Consider the following 16317-nt stretch of genomic DNA (forward strand, 5'->3'; position numbering starts at 1 on the left):
GCACTGTCACACCAGGCTGATCTCATTGTCCGTACGTTGCATGCAGCGCTGTCACACCAGGCTGATCCCATTGTCAGCACGCTGCATGCAGCACTGTCAAACCAGGCTGATCTCATTGTCAGCACGCTGCATGCAGCACTGTCACACCAGGCTGATCTCATTGTCCGTACGTTGCATGCAGCGCTGTCACACCAGGCTGATCCCATTGTCAGCACGCTACATGCAGCACTGTCACACCAGGCTGATCCCATTGTCAGCACGCTGCATGCAGCACTGTCACACCAGGCTGATCTCATTGTCAGCACGCTGCATGCAGCACTGTCACACCAGGTGATCCCATTGTCAGTATGCTGCACACAACACTGTCACACCAGGCTGATCTCATTGTCCGTACGCTGCATGCAGCACTGCCACACCAGGTGATCCCATTGTCAGTACGCTGCATGCAGCACTGTCACACCAGGCTGATCTCATTGACATTACGCTGCATGCAGCGCTGTCACACCAGGCTGATCCCATGCAGCACTGTCACACCAGGCTGATCTCATTGTCAGCACGCTGCATGCAGCACTGTCACACCAGGCTGATCTCATTGTCAGCACGCTGCATGCAGCACTGTCACACCAGGCTGATCTCATTGTCAGTATGCTGCATGCAGCACTGTCACACCAGGCTGATCTCATTGTCAGTACGCTGCATGCAGCACGGTCACACCAGGCTGATCTCATTGTCAGCACGCTACATGCAGCACTGTCACACCAGGCTGATCTCATTGTCGGTACGCTGCATGCAGCAAGGTCACACCAGGCTGATCCCATTGTCAGTACACTGCATGCAGCGCTGTCACACCAGGCTGATCTCATTGTCAGTACGCTGCATGCAGCACTGTCACACCAGGCTGATCTCATGGTCAGTACGCTGGCTGATCTTATTGTCAGTACGCTGCATGCAGCGCTGTCACACCAGGCTGATCCCATTGTCAGTATGCTGCACACAGCACTGTCACACCAGGCTGATCTCATTGTCAGCACGCTGCATGCAGCACTGTCACACCAGGTGATCCCATTGTCAGTATGCTGCACACAGCACTGTCACACCAGGCTGATCTCATTGTCCGTACGCTGCATGCAGCGCTGTCACACCAGGCTGATCTCATTGTCAGCACGCTACATGCAGCACTGTCACACCAGGCTGATCCCATTGTCAGCACGCTGCATGCCGCACTGTCACACCAGGCTGATCTCATTGTCCGTACGCTACATGCAGCACTGTCACACCAGGTGATCCCATTGTCAGTATGCTGCATGCAGCACGGTCACACCAGGCTGATCTCATTGTCAGTACGCTGCATGCAGCGCTGTCACACCAGGCTGATCCCATTGTCGGTACGCTGCACGCAGCACTGTCACACCAGGCTGATCCCATTGTCAGCACGCTGCATGCAGCACTGTCACACCAGGCTGATCTCATTGTCAGCACGCTGCATGCAGCACTGTCACACCAGGCTGATCCCATTGTCAGTACGCTGCATGCAGCACTGTCACACCAGGTTATCCCATTGTCAGTATGCTGCACACAGCACTGTCACACCAGGCTGATCTCATGGTCCGTACGCTGCATGCAGCGCTGTCACACCAGGCTGATCTCATTATCAGCACGCTACATGCAGCACTGTCACACCAGGCTGATCTCATGTCAGTACGCTGCACACAGCACTGTCACACCAGGCTGATCCCATTGTCAGTACGCTGCATGCAGCACTGTCACACCAGGCTGATCTCATGTCAGTACGCTGCATGCAGCACTGTCACACCAGGCTGATCTCATTGTCAGTACGCTGGCTGATCCCATTGTCAGTACGCTGCATGCAGCGCTGTCACACCAGGCTGATCCCATTGTCAGTATGCTGCACACAGCACTGTCACACCAGGCTGATCTCATTGTCAGCACGCTGCATGCAGCACTGTCACACCAGGTGATCCCATTGTCAGTATGCTGCACACAGCACTGTCACACCAGGCTGATCTCATTGTCAGCACGCTACATGCAGCACTGTCACACCAGGCTGATCTCATTGTCAGTACGCTGCATGCAGCGCTGTCACACCAGGCTGATCCCATTGTCAGTACGCTGCATGCAGCGCTGTCACACCAGGCTGATCTCATTGTCGGTACGCTGCACGCAGCACTGTCACACCAGGCTGATCCCATTGTCAGCACGCTGCATGCAGCACTGTCACACCAGGCTGATCTCATTGTCAGTACGCTGCATGCAGCGCTGTCACACCAGGCTGATCCCATTGTCAGTATGCTGCATGCAGCGCTGTCACACCAGGCTGATCCCATTGTCGGTACGCTGCACGCAGCACTGTCACACCAGGCTGATCCCATTGTCAGCACGCTGCATGCAGCACTGTCACACCAGGCTGATCTCATTGTCAGTACGCTGCATGCAGCACTGTCACACCAGGCTGATCCCATTGTCAGTACGCTACATGCAGCACTGTCACACCAGGTTATCCCATTGTCAGTATGCTGCACACAGCACTGTCACACCAGGCTGATCTCATTGACCGTACGCTGCATGCAGCACTGTCACACCAGGTTATCCCATTGTCAGTATGCTGCACACAGCACTGTCACACCAGGCTGATCTCATTATCAGCACGCTACATGCAGCACTGTCACACCAGGCTGATCCCATTGTCAGTACGCTGCATGCAGCACGGTCACACCAGGCTGATCCCATTGTCAGTACGCTACATGCAGCACGGTCACACCAGGCTGATCCCATTGTCAGTACGCTGCATGCAGCACGGTCACACCAGGCTGATCCCATTGTCAGTACGCTGCATGCAGCACTGTCACACCAGGCTGATCCCATTGTCAGTACGCTGCATGCAGCACGGTCACACCAGGCTGATCTCATGTCATTACGCTGCATGCAGCACTGTCACACCAGGCTGATCCCATTATCGGTACCACTCCGCCCTCTGGGTAGAAGGTGGATTCTCCTAAATCACCCTTTGAGCACAAATTCTAGAGGAGAAAATGGCTATAAAATTGCTTTAATTAGCACACAGATGGATTGCCAGAACACATATCTGAAATCGCGGTTCCTATGTAAACATTCTTTGGTTAGTTGTGCAGTTGTTTCATATTACTAAAAATTAAATGATCTTTCAACAGAGAAAGAGGCTCACGGGAAGAATGGCAAAATGTTTGTCTTCTCATTGGAACCCCATAATCCTGATGACCCCTCGGTAGATTTAGCAACTGACAAAGTGGAAGAGTTGTTTGAATGGTTCCAAAACATCCATCAGATTGTGGGAAAGAAAGTGGCGCAGGTAAGGACCGAAAAATGGTGAAAAAGAGAAATAAAAATACATATATACTTATATGACTATGGGGGAAGCGCGCAAACCGGCTCCACACAGTCACATGACCCAGCACACTGCTGCAAGACTACTGCGGCATCAATCTCACCTCTTAATAAATCTAAGTCCATGAGCCGGATGTAATAAAGTCCGTGTTTGGCGGCTGTGCTGGATGCCTCGGCCATTTTTTTTAAAGGGGCAATCATGTATAAGGATAAACCATTGCCCCTTTAAACAAATGTTCGTCCGGCATCCCGCACGGGCATGGAATTCAGACTTCATTATATCCCGCCCATATATGTTACTTTATGATGCCTGACTGTAAGGGGTATATTTACTAAGGTGTGCGTTTTTTTTTAGAAGCGGAGATGTTGCCAATAGCAAACAATCAGATTCTAGCTAATATCTTCTAGAAGCAGCTAGATAAATGTTAAGTGGAATCTGATTGGTTGCTATGGGCAACATCTCCACTTCTAAAGAAAACTCCCACCTTTGTAAATATACCTCTTAGGGAGAGATGTACTAAGCAGTGACAAGAGTAGAGAAGTGAGCCAGTGGAGAAGTTGCCCATGGCAACCAATCAGCACTGATGTAATATTTATAATTTGCATGCTATAAAATTTCTGTTAATGCTATAAAAGTATACAGAGCAGCTGACTGGTTGCCATGGGCAACTTCTCCACTGGCTCACTTCTCCACTTTTATCACCGCTTAGTACATCTCCCCCTAAGTGCTCAGCCAGCAAAGCCCCAGCTATAGGCCATAGTAGCGCCCAATCCCCATACACCCTCTGCAGGTGAAAGAGTTAAGGAATATGAGATTATATTCATTATAATAACCAGCGCTCGTCTTTAATCAGTTCCTAATGCAAACATCTGGCGCTAAGTGACTCTGACATCAGCCATTTGTCCTGATTGCCGGTGACATGAATATGTTTAATCGCAATTGGCATATTATACATTTTAAATTGCCTTTCCCATTGACTTTAACAACCCGCATACATATTTATACCCTGGCAGCGCGCTGGTAATAACCTCTTTATTCACAGCGTACTCTCTCATACTTTGGGGGAGGATGTTTTTTTTTGTCAGCGCATCATGTTTTGCTGAAGTTGTGAAAGTGGAATCAAGTGTTATAAAGCTAGTTATGTATGTGTATATATATATATATATACATACACGGGGCACCACAACCTTTTTAGGTTGGCGTGGCAAGTTATAAGTTAATTTGTGCTGCCCCAAAACTTCTGAATGTCACCCCCCTCACGGAGATATATATATATATATATATATATATATATATATATATACACACATTTATAGGGATCTCTATGTAACCCTAATTCCACCCTCTCGCAGCCTAACTTTAACCGACCCCTCCCGCAGCCTTACACTAAATTCCCCCACCCGCAGCCTAAGCCTCCTTCCCACAACCTAACCTCCCCTTCCGCAACCTTGTACTAACCCTCCCTTCCTGCAGCCTAACCCTAGTTCCCCGCTCCCGCAGCCTAACCCTCCTTCCCACAACCTAACCTCCCCTCCCGCAGCCTTACACTAAATTCCCCCACCCGCAGCCTAACCCTCCTTCCCACAACCTAACCTCCCCTCCCGCAGCCTTGCACTAACCCTCCCTTCCTGCAGCCTAACCCTAGTTCCCCGCTCCCGCAGCCTAACCGTCCTTCCCACAACCTAACTTCCCCTCCCGCAGCCTTGCACTAACCCTCCCATCCTGCAGCCTAACCCTAGTTCCCCGCTCCCGCAGCCTAACCCTCCTTCCCACAACCTAACCTCCCCTCCCGCAGCCTTGCACTAACCCTCCTATCCTGCAGCCTAACCCTAGTTCCCCGCTCCCGCAGCCTAACCCTCCTTCCCACAACCTAACCTCCCCTCCTGCAGCCTTGCACTAAGCCTCCCATCCTGCAGCCTAACCCTAGTTCCCTGCTCCCGCAGCCTAACCCTCCTTCCCACAACCTAACCTCCCCTCCCGCAGCCTTGCACTAACCGTCCCTTCCTGCAGCCTTACCCTAGTTCCCCGCTCCCGCAGCCTAACTCTCCTTGCCACAACCTAACCTCCCCTACCGCAGCCTTGCACTAACCCTCCCATCCTGCAGCCTAACCCTAGTTCCCCGCTCCCGCAGCCTAACCCTCCTTCCCACAACCTAACCTCCCCTACCGCAGCCTTGCACTAAACCTCCCATCCTGCAGCCTGACCCTAGTTCCCTGCTCCCACAGCCTAACCCTCCTTCCCACAACCTAACCTCCCCTCCCGCAGCCTTGCACTAACCCTCCCTTCCTGCAGCCTAACCCTAGTTCCCCGCTCCCGCAGCCTAACCCTCCTTCCCACAACCTAACCTCCCCTCCCGCAGCCTTGTACTAACCCTCCCATCCTGCAGCCTAACCCTAGTTCCCTGCTCCCGCAGCCTAACCCTCCTTCCCACAACCTAACCTCCCCTACCGCAGCCTTGCACTAACCCTCCCATCCTGCAGCCTAACCCTAGTTCCCTGCTCCCGCAGCCTAACCCTCCTTCCCACAACCTAACCTCCCCTACCACAGCCTTGCAATAACCCTCCCATCCTGCAGCCTAACCCTCCTTCCCACAACCTAACCTCCCCTACCGCAGCCTTGCACTAACCCTCCCATCCCGCAGCCTAACCCCAACAGCCCCTCCCCCTAGTGCTTAACTCTAACCACAACCTCAGTACTTACCGCTGGTATGTGTTGGGATTCTGATCGTCAGGATGCCACTGTTGGTATTCTAACTGCACCCAGTTAACCCATATTAGTTACATACTGGGTACCAAGCACTGGCTGGCACAGCATAACACGGACCTCTTATCTCTTACACATGCACAGTAAGCACTAACATATATAACCCAGACACGGATATACAGTAATGACATGTTACTGTAGTGGGGTTTTATATTACTTCTTATACCCGCCCAGCAATCATTATTGGTGCCTGGCCTTGAACCCGTCCTCGTACTGACTGCAAAAATCCATCTGAAGCAGGCGTCCAACCTCCACCCAAACGCTGCAATGGGGCATGAGTCGGCCTACAATCCCCTGACACTCCAACTAGATAGAATATGTTCCTGCGCTCCCAAGGTCACCGTCAAGTCGCCGCCGTGTTCACGGATAGTGTGGTCCATTGCAGTGGCGGCACCGGGATTGGTGACATCCGCTGTGGCCAATAATACCCCCTTGTGCGGCCAAGGTGCGCGCACCCTAAAAATGGAGCGTGGCCTTATCCACATGTCTGCATTGCCATCTGCAGAATGACCTGTGTCTTGGTTGCAACAATCTTCCCAGGTGATTTGCAAGAAGGTTTTGCTCTGTTGATACGTCCATGGTGGATGCCCAATAAAAATAGGGATCATACTTGCCGACCTGGCTGCCCCCCTCTTCCAGGAGTAGGCAGCCCGGTCAATACACAGGGGGACGTGGCTGGCGGACGCTGGACTTGCTGGGGGTGTGACCGAATGGATGGGGGACGTGCCAGGGAAAGTGGCCCTGAGAACACATCGTCATGGCTCCGCCCCCCTCTCTGCAGTGCCGAGGAAATTGCCCCCCCCCCCTCGCCGCCCACTTTCACTAAAATCTGAAGGGGAGCGCAGGCCAGATCCGGGACACTTGCCTGCCTTTCCGGGAGAGCCACCCAATTTTTGGGAGCCTCCCGGCAGTTCCAGGGTGGTAGGCAAGTCTGTTACATTACACACCATCAACGGTATAAATGCAGGGCAAACACACAACAATAAGGCATGCCGCGATTATGGTGTGAGCTGCGATCACGGCGACTGTGCCACATATATTGTAATGGAGACAGTTTTGAAACAGACTTTGGGGTCTATGTACTAAGTGGTCTATGGCCCTTATTCCGAGTTGATCGCTCGCTAGCTACTTTTAGCAGCCGTGCAAACGCATTGTCGCCGCCCACGGGGGAGTGTATTTTCACTTTGGAAGTGTGCGAACGTCTTTGCAGCCGAGCGCAGCAAAAACATTTTGTGCAGTTTCAGAGTAGCTCTGGACTTACTCAGTCCTTGCGATCACTTCAGTGTTTTTGTTCCCGGAATTGACGTCAGATACCCGCCCTGCAAACGCCTGCGTTTTTCCAAACACTCCCTGAAAACGGTCAGTTGACTCCCACAAGCGCCTTCTTCCTGTCAATCTCCTTGTAACCGGCTGTGCGAACGGAATCGTCGTAGAAGCCATCGCTGGATAACGAACCGCTGTGTACTCGTACGACGCGCCTGCGCATTGCGGTGCATACGCATGCGCCGATTAGCCCCCTTCTGCCACGAACGCTGCGCTGCGAAAATCCGTAGCGAGCAATCAACTCGGAATGACCCCCTATGTACAGTGCTGAGCCTTGGAGAGAAATAGAATGGAGAGCGCTAATGTCCCAGGAAATCAGCTCCTAACTGTCATTTCAAACACGGGCTGTAACATGGCAGCTAGGAGCGGATTGGCTGGTACTTTATCTCCCTCCACGGCTTAGTACATCTGCCCACTTTGTGCGCGTGAAAAGTGTAAGCATCAAACCCACCACATGTTAAACATTTATCATTATGTCCGTGTATTGAAATTAGCTTAAAGAAAAATAAAATGAAGCCATTTTCGGCTGTATGCCCTGAGATGTCACTTGTCACTCTGACCTCTCTGTCTCACGTCACCCTGTCTGCAGGATTTCCTAATCAGGGACTCGGAGAAGAAACAGGCCATTGCCCGAGAGCTATCCGACCTGGTGATTTACTGCAAGCCCACGACCGAAGCCAAGGACAATCTAGGTAGCGTTGTGTTGGGGATTTGCTAATTTATACCTATCATTTGTACGCTGTGAATTAATGCCGCTGCCGCGTCGCGCACATTAGTTGTGTGGTGTGCTTTCAAGTCCTAGCAGGTTCATTGTGTATTCCTATGGGACCCCAAACATTGTTTCCCAATCAGCAGAGGTCATTTGGAACCGCAAACACTGCCGTCCTCCAGTACAATGCTTCTGTATGTTTGCTAGTCAGTTGCTACTTACATTTTGCAAATGTCGCTGTGGAATCCTGAAGATAAGTTTGACCTCGGTTTTGCGATTGATTGTGCAGGTCATTGTCAGTTCCTTAATGGCCCCATACACTAGAACGATATGTCTGAGGCTGAAGTCGGAGGCGATTTCCCTTGAACTCTCCAGGGAGCTTCCCGGGCGTGGTTCCATACGATTTGGTACATTTTGCATGCGATATATCGTATGCGATCCCAGCCATGCCTGCGGGAATCGACATATCACGAGTGCAGCACTAACGATCTAGGGGAGCCGATCTGACCCTCACGGGAACGCGCATCGGATCGGAAACTCATCCAAAATGCCCGATTTCACCCGATATAATCGGCCCGAATTTGGATGAAATTGGGCATTATCGTTCTAGTGTATGGGGCCCTTTAGTTTCAGGTTAGGCTGCGGGGGGTGGTGGTGGAAGGGGGAGTTGTTAGGTCTATACTGCGGGGAAGGGTGTTAGGGGGGGGGGAAGGTTACGGGATTACAATTTTTGGGATGCTGCGGTCGGTATTCTGACCTTCAGAATCCCAACCGCCGGCAGATCAAACCCAACCCGTTCTGAATCATATTAAGACCTCATGGGCCCCTAAAACACGTACTGATTTGGGAACACTCCACCTCCCTAGACTTTAAAAAAATCACACAACAATGGGTTAACATGACCCAGGTCCCACAGTGCCTACTGCACCCTGGGCAGAAGCTTGGGTTGCCTAATGGATGAACCAGCTACGTGACTCAAGTGATTTAAGGGGATGATTTATCGCTGCAATTTTGCGTTCTGAAAAAGTACATTGCGACCGTCAGAGAGATTGCCCTAATTATACCCCATATTCTGGGTACAAGGTATTGTAAATGGAATTACACATTGGGCCTAATTCAGAGTTGATCGCAGAAGCAAATTTGTTAGCAGTTGGGCAAAACCATGTGCACTGCAGGTGGGGCAGATGTAATGTGCAGAGAGAGTTGGATTAGGGTGGGTGTGTTCAAAATGAAATCTAAATTGCAGTGTAAAAATAAAGCAGCCAGTATTTACCCTGCACGGAAACAATATAACCCACCCAAATCTAACTCTCTCTGCACATGTTACATCTGCCCCACCTGCAGTGCACATGGTTTTGCCCATCTGCTACCAAGTTTGCTGCTGCGATCAACTCTGAATTACCCCCATTGTGTGGTAGTGCTTCACCAACCGCCTGCAAATCAGAGCACACGCAGGACAGTTCTCCGAATTAGCAGCTGTGCCAATAAGGGATAGATAGATAGATAGATAGATAGATAGATAGATAGATAGATAGATAGATACTGTATATACAGATTGTAAATATTATTTATTGTTCTTCAAAAACGACACTAACTTTGTAAAATTACGGGCAGGCGAGTCTGGGAGTTGTAGTTCAACAAGAGCTGGCAAGCCACGTTCGCCCTGGTCTAGATCAGACGGACTTCAAAGCATGGGATAAGTCCGTGGTTTAGGCCTATTCATTCGCAGATTTACGGCACAGCGGCGGTTTCCCAAGCACAACAACTTGTTCGTTTCCTGACATAAATAGATTCCGTACTCTCGCCACGAGCAGGTCCAATTAAAATAACTCATTTAATTATGCAATTATTTTAAATGTCTTCTAATGAGTAATCTGGGGGATGGTAATTATAAGGCTCATTTGAGAAGCTTGCAGGCTTATATTTTCCCTCTGTGACAGCTGAAGGTGCGCGTGTCATTGGTTGAGGCGTCCCTCACATTTGTTTACCCCTGTAATCTAAGAACTGCGAAAAATTAATATTAATATGAAGGAATTAAAGTGTTATAAAAAGCCCAATTCAGGTTTCTAAGTAAAGTAAAAAAGGACACAACTGGTCAAAACCATGTGCAGTGAAGGTGGGGCAGATGTAACATGTGCAGAGAGAGTTAGATTTGGGTGGGTTATTTTGTTTCTGTGCAGGGTAAATACTGGCTGCTTTATTTTTACACTGCAATTTAGATTTCAGTGAACACACCCCACCCAAATCTAACTCTCTCTGCACATGTTACATCTGCCCCAACTGCACTGCACATGGTTTTGCCCAGTTGTGTCCTTTTTTGCTTTGCTTACAAACCTGAATCAAGCTCAGTGTTACTGTATGGGAATATTATATTAGTTTTACGCTATATGCTTATTTCAGCATACAGGAACTTTTTTTCTCTATTAAAAACAAAGAAATAACATAGAGATTTGTTTTTTCACATTTCCCCAATGAAGTTACCTGACTAGTAAATTCTGTGTAGCTGGTAACTTAGGTGGTCATTCCGAGTTGTTCGCTCACTAGCTGTTTTTAGCAGCCATGCAAACGCTATGCCGCCGCCCACTGGGAGTGTATTTTAGCTTAGCAGAAGTGCGAACGAAAGGATCGCAGAGCGGCAGCAAAGTTTTTTTGTGCAGTTTTAGAGTAGCTCAAAACCTACTCGGCGCTTGCGATCACTTCAGACTGTTCAGTTCCTGTTTTGACGTCACAAACACGCCCTGCGTTCGCCCAGCCACGCCTGCGTTTTTCCTGGCACGCCTGCGTTTTTACGAACATTCCCTGAAAACGGTCAGTTGACACCCAGAAACGCCCACTTCATGTCAATCACTCTGCGGCCAGCAGTGCGACTGAAAAGCTTTGCTAGACCCTGTGTGAAACGACATCATTCGTTGTAATAGTACATCGCGCGTGTGCATTGCGCCGCATGCGCAGAAGTGCTGTTTTTTTGCCTCATCGCTGCACAGCGAACGAATGCAGCTAGCGATCAACTCGGAATGACCACCATAATTGGTAACTTAGGAAACTTTGTCTATGCCTACTTAGTCAAAATATAAAGTAACAATGCCACTCAGTTACGAAACGATGGAACCTGTTCCTGCATGCATTGGGGCATTACCTGACCCCACGTGCTTCGTGCAGTTGCTGACTGATCACGTTCATTGGTCGTCACGTCACAAACAAAACTCACAAAGATCATGTGTTTGGATCTATTGTCAAAAGTGCCGGAGTGTCAGAGAAAAAAATCTATCTGATTTATTTAAGGGATGTTCGTATTTATATGAAGCTAATGGCCAACCAGGGAAGGGCTGTGTAGCGGCATCTGCATACAGGGGGGTCTCAGTCCTGGCACACTCATACGCACAGATGCCCACCAGGGAAGGGCTGTGTAGCGGCATCTGCATACAGGGCGGTCTCAGTCCTGGCACACTCATACGCGCGGATGACCACCAGGGAAGGGCTTTGTAGCGGCATCTGTATATAGGGCGGGCAGAGCAGCAGCAGTGGTGAGCAGCACAGTGGGGTGAGGGGGCACTGTGGGGGCATTTGTGGAGCTGGCACTGCAGTGGTATGTGTATCTGGCACTGCACTGCTGGGGGCATATGTGTATCACGTCCCATTTTAATTGGCCACACCCATTTTATGGCGAGTGCGCCTTCGGCGCACGCACTCAGTACCTCTAGGGGGCAGGACTACTGGAGGACAGGGTCATTTTTAAGTTGATAATTTTTGTATGGCCCCCGATGGATTTTATAAATATCCAAATGGCCCTTGGTAGAAAAAAGGTTCCCCACCCCTGCTGTAATGCATTAATCTCCTCACAGCTCTTCATCACCTCCAGTCCACACACCCTCATATTACCATCATCTTCTCCCATCATAGTCATTATCCCATATTATCATATTCACCAAAAATAATGCCCTATAGTAGCGTCCTAGTTTATTTTATGCCCCATAGTAACATAGTTAATGAGGTTGAAAAGAGGAAAAATGCCCCGTTTTATGCACGCAAGCACATCACTTGCCTTCTTTGCTGCATTTTGACATTGTGTACTGTTATTAAGCCTATTATCTATGAGTACCCCCAAATCTTTTTCCACTACTGTTACCCCTATATTTTCCCCATTAGGTGAGTAGGATGCAAGTTTGTTTTTATCCCAAAGTGCATAACTTTGCATTTTTCAACATTGAAACTCATTCCCCATTTAGACGCCCAGGTTTCAAGTTTAAGTAAGTCATTCTGTAGAGACTCCACATTGATTTCTGAAAATTAATTACCTTACACAGTTTAGTATCATCTGCAAAGATTGACACTGTGCTTCCCAGGCCTATTCCTAGATCATTAATAAATATATTGAACAGTAGCGGGCCAAGTACGGACCCTTGTTGTGCCCTAATTCACGTTATGCCCTATAGTAGTGCCCTAATTTACGTTATGCCCTATAGTAGTGCCCTAATTCACGTTATGCTCTATAGTAGTGCTATAATTCACATTATGCCCTATATTAGTGCCCTAATTCACGTTATGCCCTATAGTAGTGCCCTAATTCATGTTATGCCCCATAGTAGTGCCCTAATTCATGTTATGCCCTATAGTAGTGCCCTAATTCACATTATGCCCTATAGTAGTGCCCTAATTAATGTTATGCCCTATAGTAGTGCCCTATTTAATTGTATAGCGCACAGCAATGCCCTCCCTTCCCATGCACCTTGTCTGTTCCCCATTTTTTAATGCAAGTTATGGACTGGTGCCTATTTAGCTAGCGGTTTCTCTGTCTCCTCTCTGGCCCACCAGTGCAGCCACCAGCAGATGCCACCTCAGATCAGAGGAACTATGGGACCATCCCTACCAGCAGTGTTCAGCACTGATGCCGATGTGAGCTGGGAGATGGGTCCCGTAATCCTTTGAGCACTGTATATTTACCACACTTCCCAACTGCTGGTGGGATAGTCCCAGTTTGAGGGATCTGTCCCGCCTTCATGACCTGGACTGCACTGTCCGAATTGTCGGCCAGTTGTGAGCAGTATGTCCCATTCATTGCTGCTCTGAAAGGTAAAAGACAGTCAGGATACACTACATCTAAGCAGCTCACAATGCAGGACATTAGATTGTCAGCCTAGAGACACAACATGCAGCAACGTTTGGATGCTGAATGCCTTTGTACGTTTTGGCCAGTATTGCGTCTGACTGTTACTTGTTCTTACATACAGTGAGACCAGATTTCCGAGAAGTCCGATCGTTTGTGGAGAATAAGGCGGAAAGCATCGCCAGGCAGAAACCCAGTGAGCTCCTGCATTATAATCGCAAAGCTTTAACCAGAGCCTACCCCAAAGCACCAAGAGTGGATTCCTCCAACTACGACCCCCTGCGCCTCTGGCTGTGTGGAGCCCAGATGGTGGCTTTAAATTACCAGACTCCAGGTAAATATACCGCCGTTTATTCTGTGTTACTATACTATAATATTTGTCATATGGTCTTTAATACACTCACGGCTGAGCTGGACATCTGGCAAACAAAAGGGGCGGTTGCATGGTGGGCCGGCCTGGCTTTCTGGAGAATTCACCTAACCGCTCCGCCTATGGGGCCTATGTGCAGCTACAGTCCGTCCCTGATTACTCTGTTATGTTCACGCCCAAGTCTTCTTGGGCTAATTCAAACTTGTACAAGTTGAGATCTGTATTGGAAATAAAGCCTATGAGCTATCTGTTAGGATATGGTGCGCTCTGTGCCTGTCTCCTACTACACAGTAATCTATGGGCACATCCCCTAGTGCCAAGAGTCACTCGGAGGTGGAGCTATGTGATGTAATCCCTGCTCCTCCTTCCTAGAGTGAGAGAGACTGAGTCCTGGTGTGTGCAAGCATGCAGAGCTGAGACCGGGAGTGGATCTCAGCTGCAGAGACTCACAGCATTCCATTGCATGTATTGCGGCTCCGGAGCTGACGCTGAGCCGGCCGCCGCATCTTCTCTACAGCGGGAGTCAGACTGCACGGCTGTACAGTCCTTCGTCCCTCATCACCGGAGACAACTCCTGATAAGTACCACTACCACTGCTGTTACCTTGTATGATATAAAGGCCCCTAATTGCCTGTATTAGTATTACATCTGAGTCACCTGTGTTCACTGAATAAACCTGCACTAAGTCACTAAGTGTGTGGACTAACGTCACTGCACCAAGCAATTCCAATACACTCTGCCAACAGGTTATGGTCCCAGTCCCGCGTGTGCCTGAAGATTAACCTCCTGAGTGCTTTTGAATAATTACATAGACAAAGTTTAAAGTGACATTTTATACAAGTGCAGAAAGGATGTATAATACAGGTTACAGCATGAACTTTGCTAAATTGAAAGGTTCAGGGAACTATGCAACACGAAAGTTTGCCATGGAGATGCAGCTTTAGCGGGAAAAGTTATGGAAGGTCACAATAGACCCAGGAGCAGCTCCTAACCCAGATGACATAGACAGAGCCATCAGGACGATATGGAAGGTCACAATAGACCCAGGAGCAGCTCCTAACCCAGATGACATAGACAGAGCCATCAGGACGATATGGAAGGTCACAATAGACCCAGGAGCAGCTCCTAACCCAGATGACATAGACAGAGCCATCAGGACGATAGGTTTAGCTGTGGAGCAGCATGTCTATTAAATAGTCAGTGTAAAAGTGTCAGCTAAGGACATGTAGACAGTCCTGCAAAATGCATATGAAGACAAAGGTCTAATGAGAAGGATAAGTTTAAGACGCATGCTGTATGGAACGAAACTGAGTGCCTGCAAGGACATGGACAATTATATTGATGTTATTGTTGATAGCTCAGCAATTGGCATCTATGGGGGCACAGGTGGACGAGGAAGAAGTGGCAATGGCGATATTACAGAATCTGACGCCAGAATTTGATTATTTTTTTGTGGTTGCGTTAGAGTCAAATTACATTAAATTGACAACGGAGATTGTAAGGGCCAAGCTACTACAGTTACAAGAACGTATTCCCGTCGAGACCATAGCTGAGGGTTCTGCCTTGATCACAAAAAGCACAAAGTCCAAAAAGCACAAATTCAAATGTTTTGTATGTCACAAGATAGGACATAAAGCTTCAGATTGCAGAATGAGAAATTCCAGTGGTGCGCAGAAGCAGCGTGACAAGCCAAACGAGTCAGCACTGAATGTAGCAGACAGTCACAGGAAGGATTGCTGGTACATGAACTCGGGGGCCACTAGACATTTCAGTTGCAATAAGCATTGGTTCAATTCTTTAACACCATGTGTTCCTACTACAGTTACAGGGGTTGGAAATAATGTCCTTACTGCATTACAAAGTGGGACAATCACAGTAAGTTTAAGAATTGGAGGAGAAACAGTTGTTACAGATATCCAAGATGTGTTGTATGTGCCTGATTTAGGAAGTAATCTCATTGCTATCAGCGTCCTAGAGAAAAAAGGCTACAAAGTCCAATTTCAGAAGGGCAGGTGTATGGTGCAGAATAAAAGAGGGACTGTTATTGCTTCAGAAACCCGGTGCAACCAACTATAGGTCTTGGACACTGAGGAATGTACTGCAATGATGGCTACTGATGAAAAACAGTCAATGGAGCTGTGGCACAAACGCTTGGGTCATCTGGCTTATGACAACGTCCAGAAACTGCTAGATGGAATGGTAACAGGGATCACCATGAGCAACGCTTAAAGACCCATGTGTGAGAGTTGCATAAAAGGCAAGCAAATTCGCAACCCATTTCCACAGTCCGTTAATAAAGGAGAGACACCGCTAGCTCTAGTGCACACAGACGTGTGTGGTCCAGTGGAGGAAGAATCAATCAGTGGCTCCAGGTATTTCATGACTCTCATTGATGACGCCACAAGAATTACACACGTGTACTTCATTAAAGAAAAGAGTAAAGTTGTCAACATAATTGTGCAGCACAAAAACCTGGTGGAGAATCAGACAGGTCTGAAACTTAAGATCCTGAGATCAGACAACAGTGGAGAGTGTAATAACGTCTTAGCCGCATTCCTTAAGAAATATGGCATAAAGCATCAGCTAACAATTGACTACACACCGGAACAGAATGGCGTGAGCGAGCAGGCAAACAGCACAATTATTAAAAGAGCATGGACTATGTT

The 16317-nt window shown here is 48.6% G+C and overlaps 1 protein-coding gene across 3 annotated transcripts in view; it reads left to right on the top strand.

Annotated features, from left to right (window-relative positions):
* PLCG2 (phospholipase C gamma 2) overlaps positions 1–16317 on the top strand; it is a 391280-nt gene that overhangs the window by 325709 nt on the left and 49254 nt on the right. For all 3 annotated transcript variants that reach the window (XM_063945955.1, XM_063945956.1, XM_063945957.1), the window contains exons 25-27: positions 3189–3346; positions 8058–8160; positions 13406–13615. In XM_063945955.1, the coding sequence (XP_063802025.1) occupies positions 3189–3346; positions 8058–8160; positions 13406–13615 (471 nt within the window). The remainder of the gene's footprint in view (positions 1–3188; positions 3347–8057; positions 8161–13405; positions 13616–16317) is intronic.

This window comes from Pseudophryne corroboree, chromosome 11 (genome assembly GCF_028390025.1).
Source record: "Pseudophryne corroboree isolate aPseCor3 chromosome 11, aPseCor3.hap2, whole genome shotgun sequence".
NCBI classification, from domain to species: Eukaryota; Metazoa; Chordata; class Amphibia; order Anura; family Myobatrachidae; genus Pseudophryne; species Pseudophryne corroboree.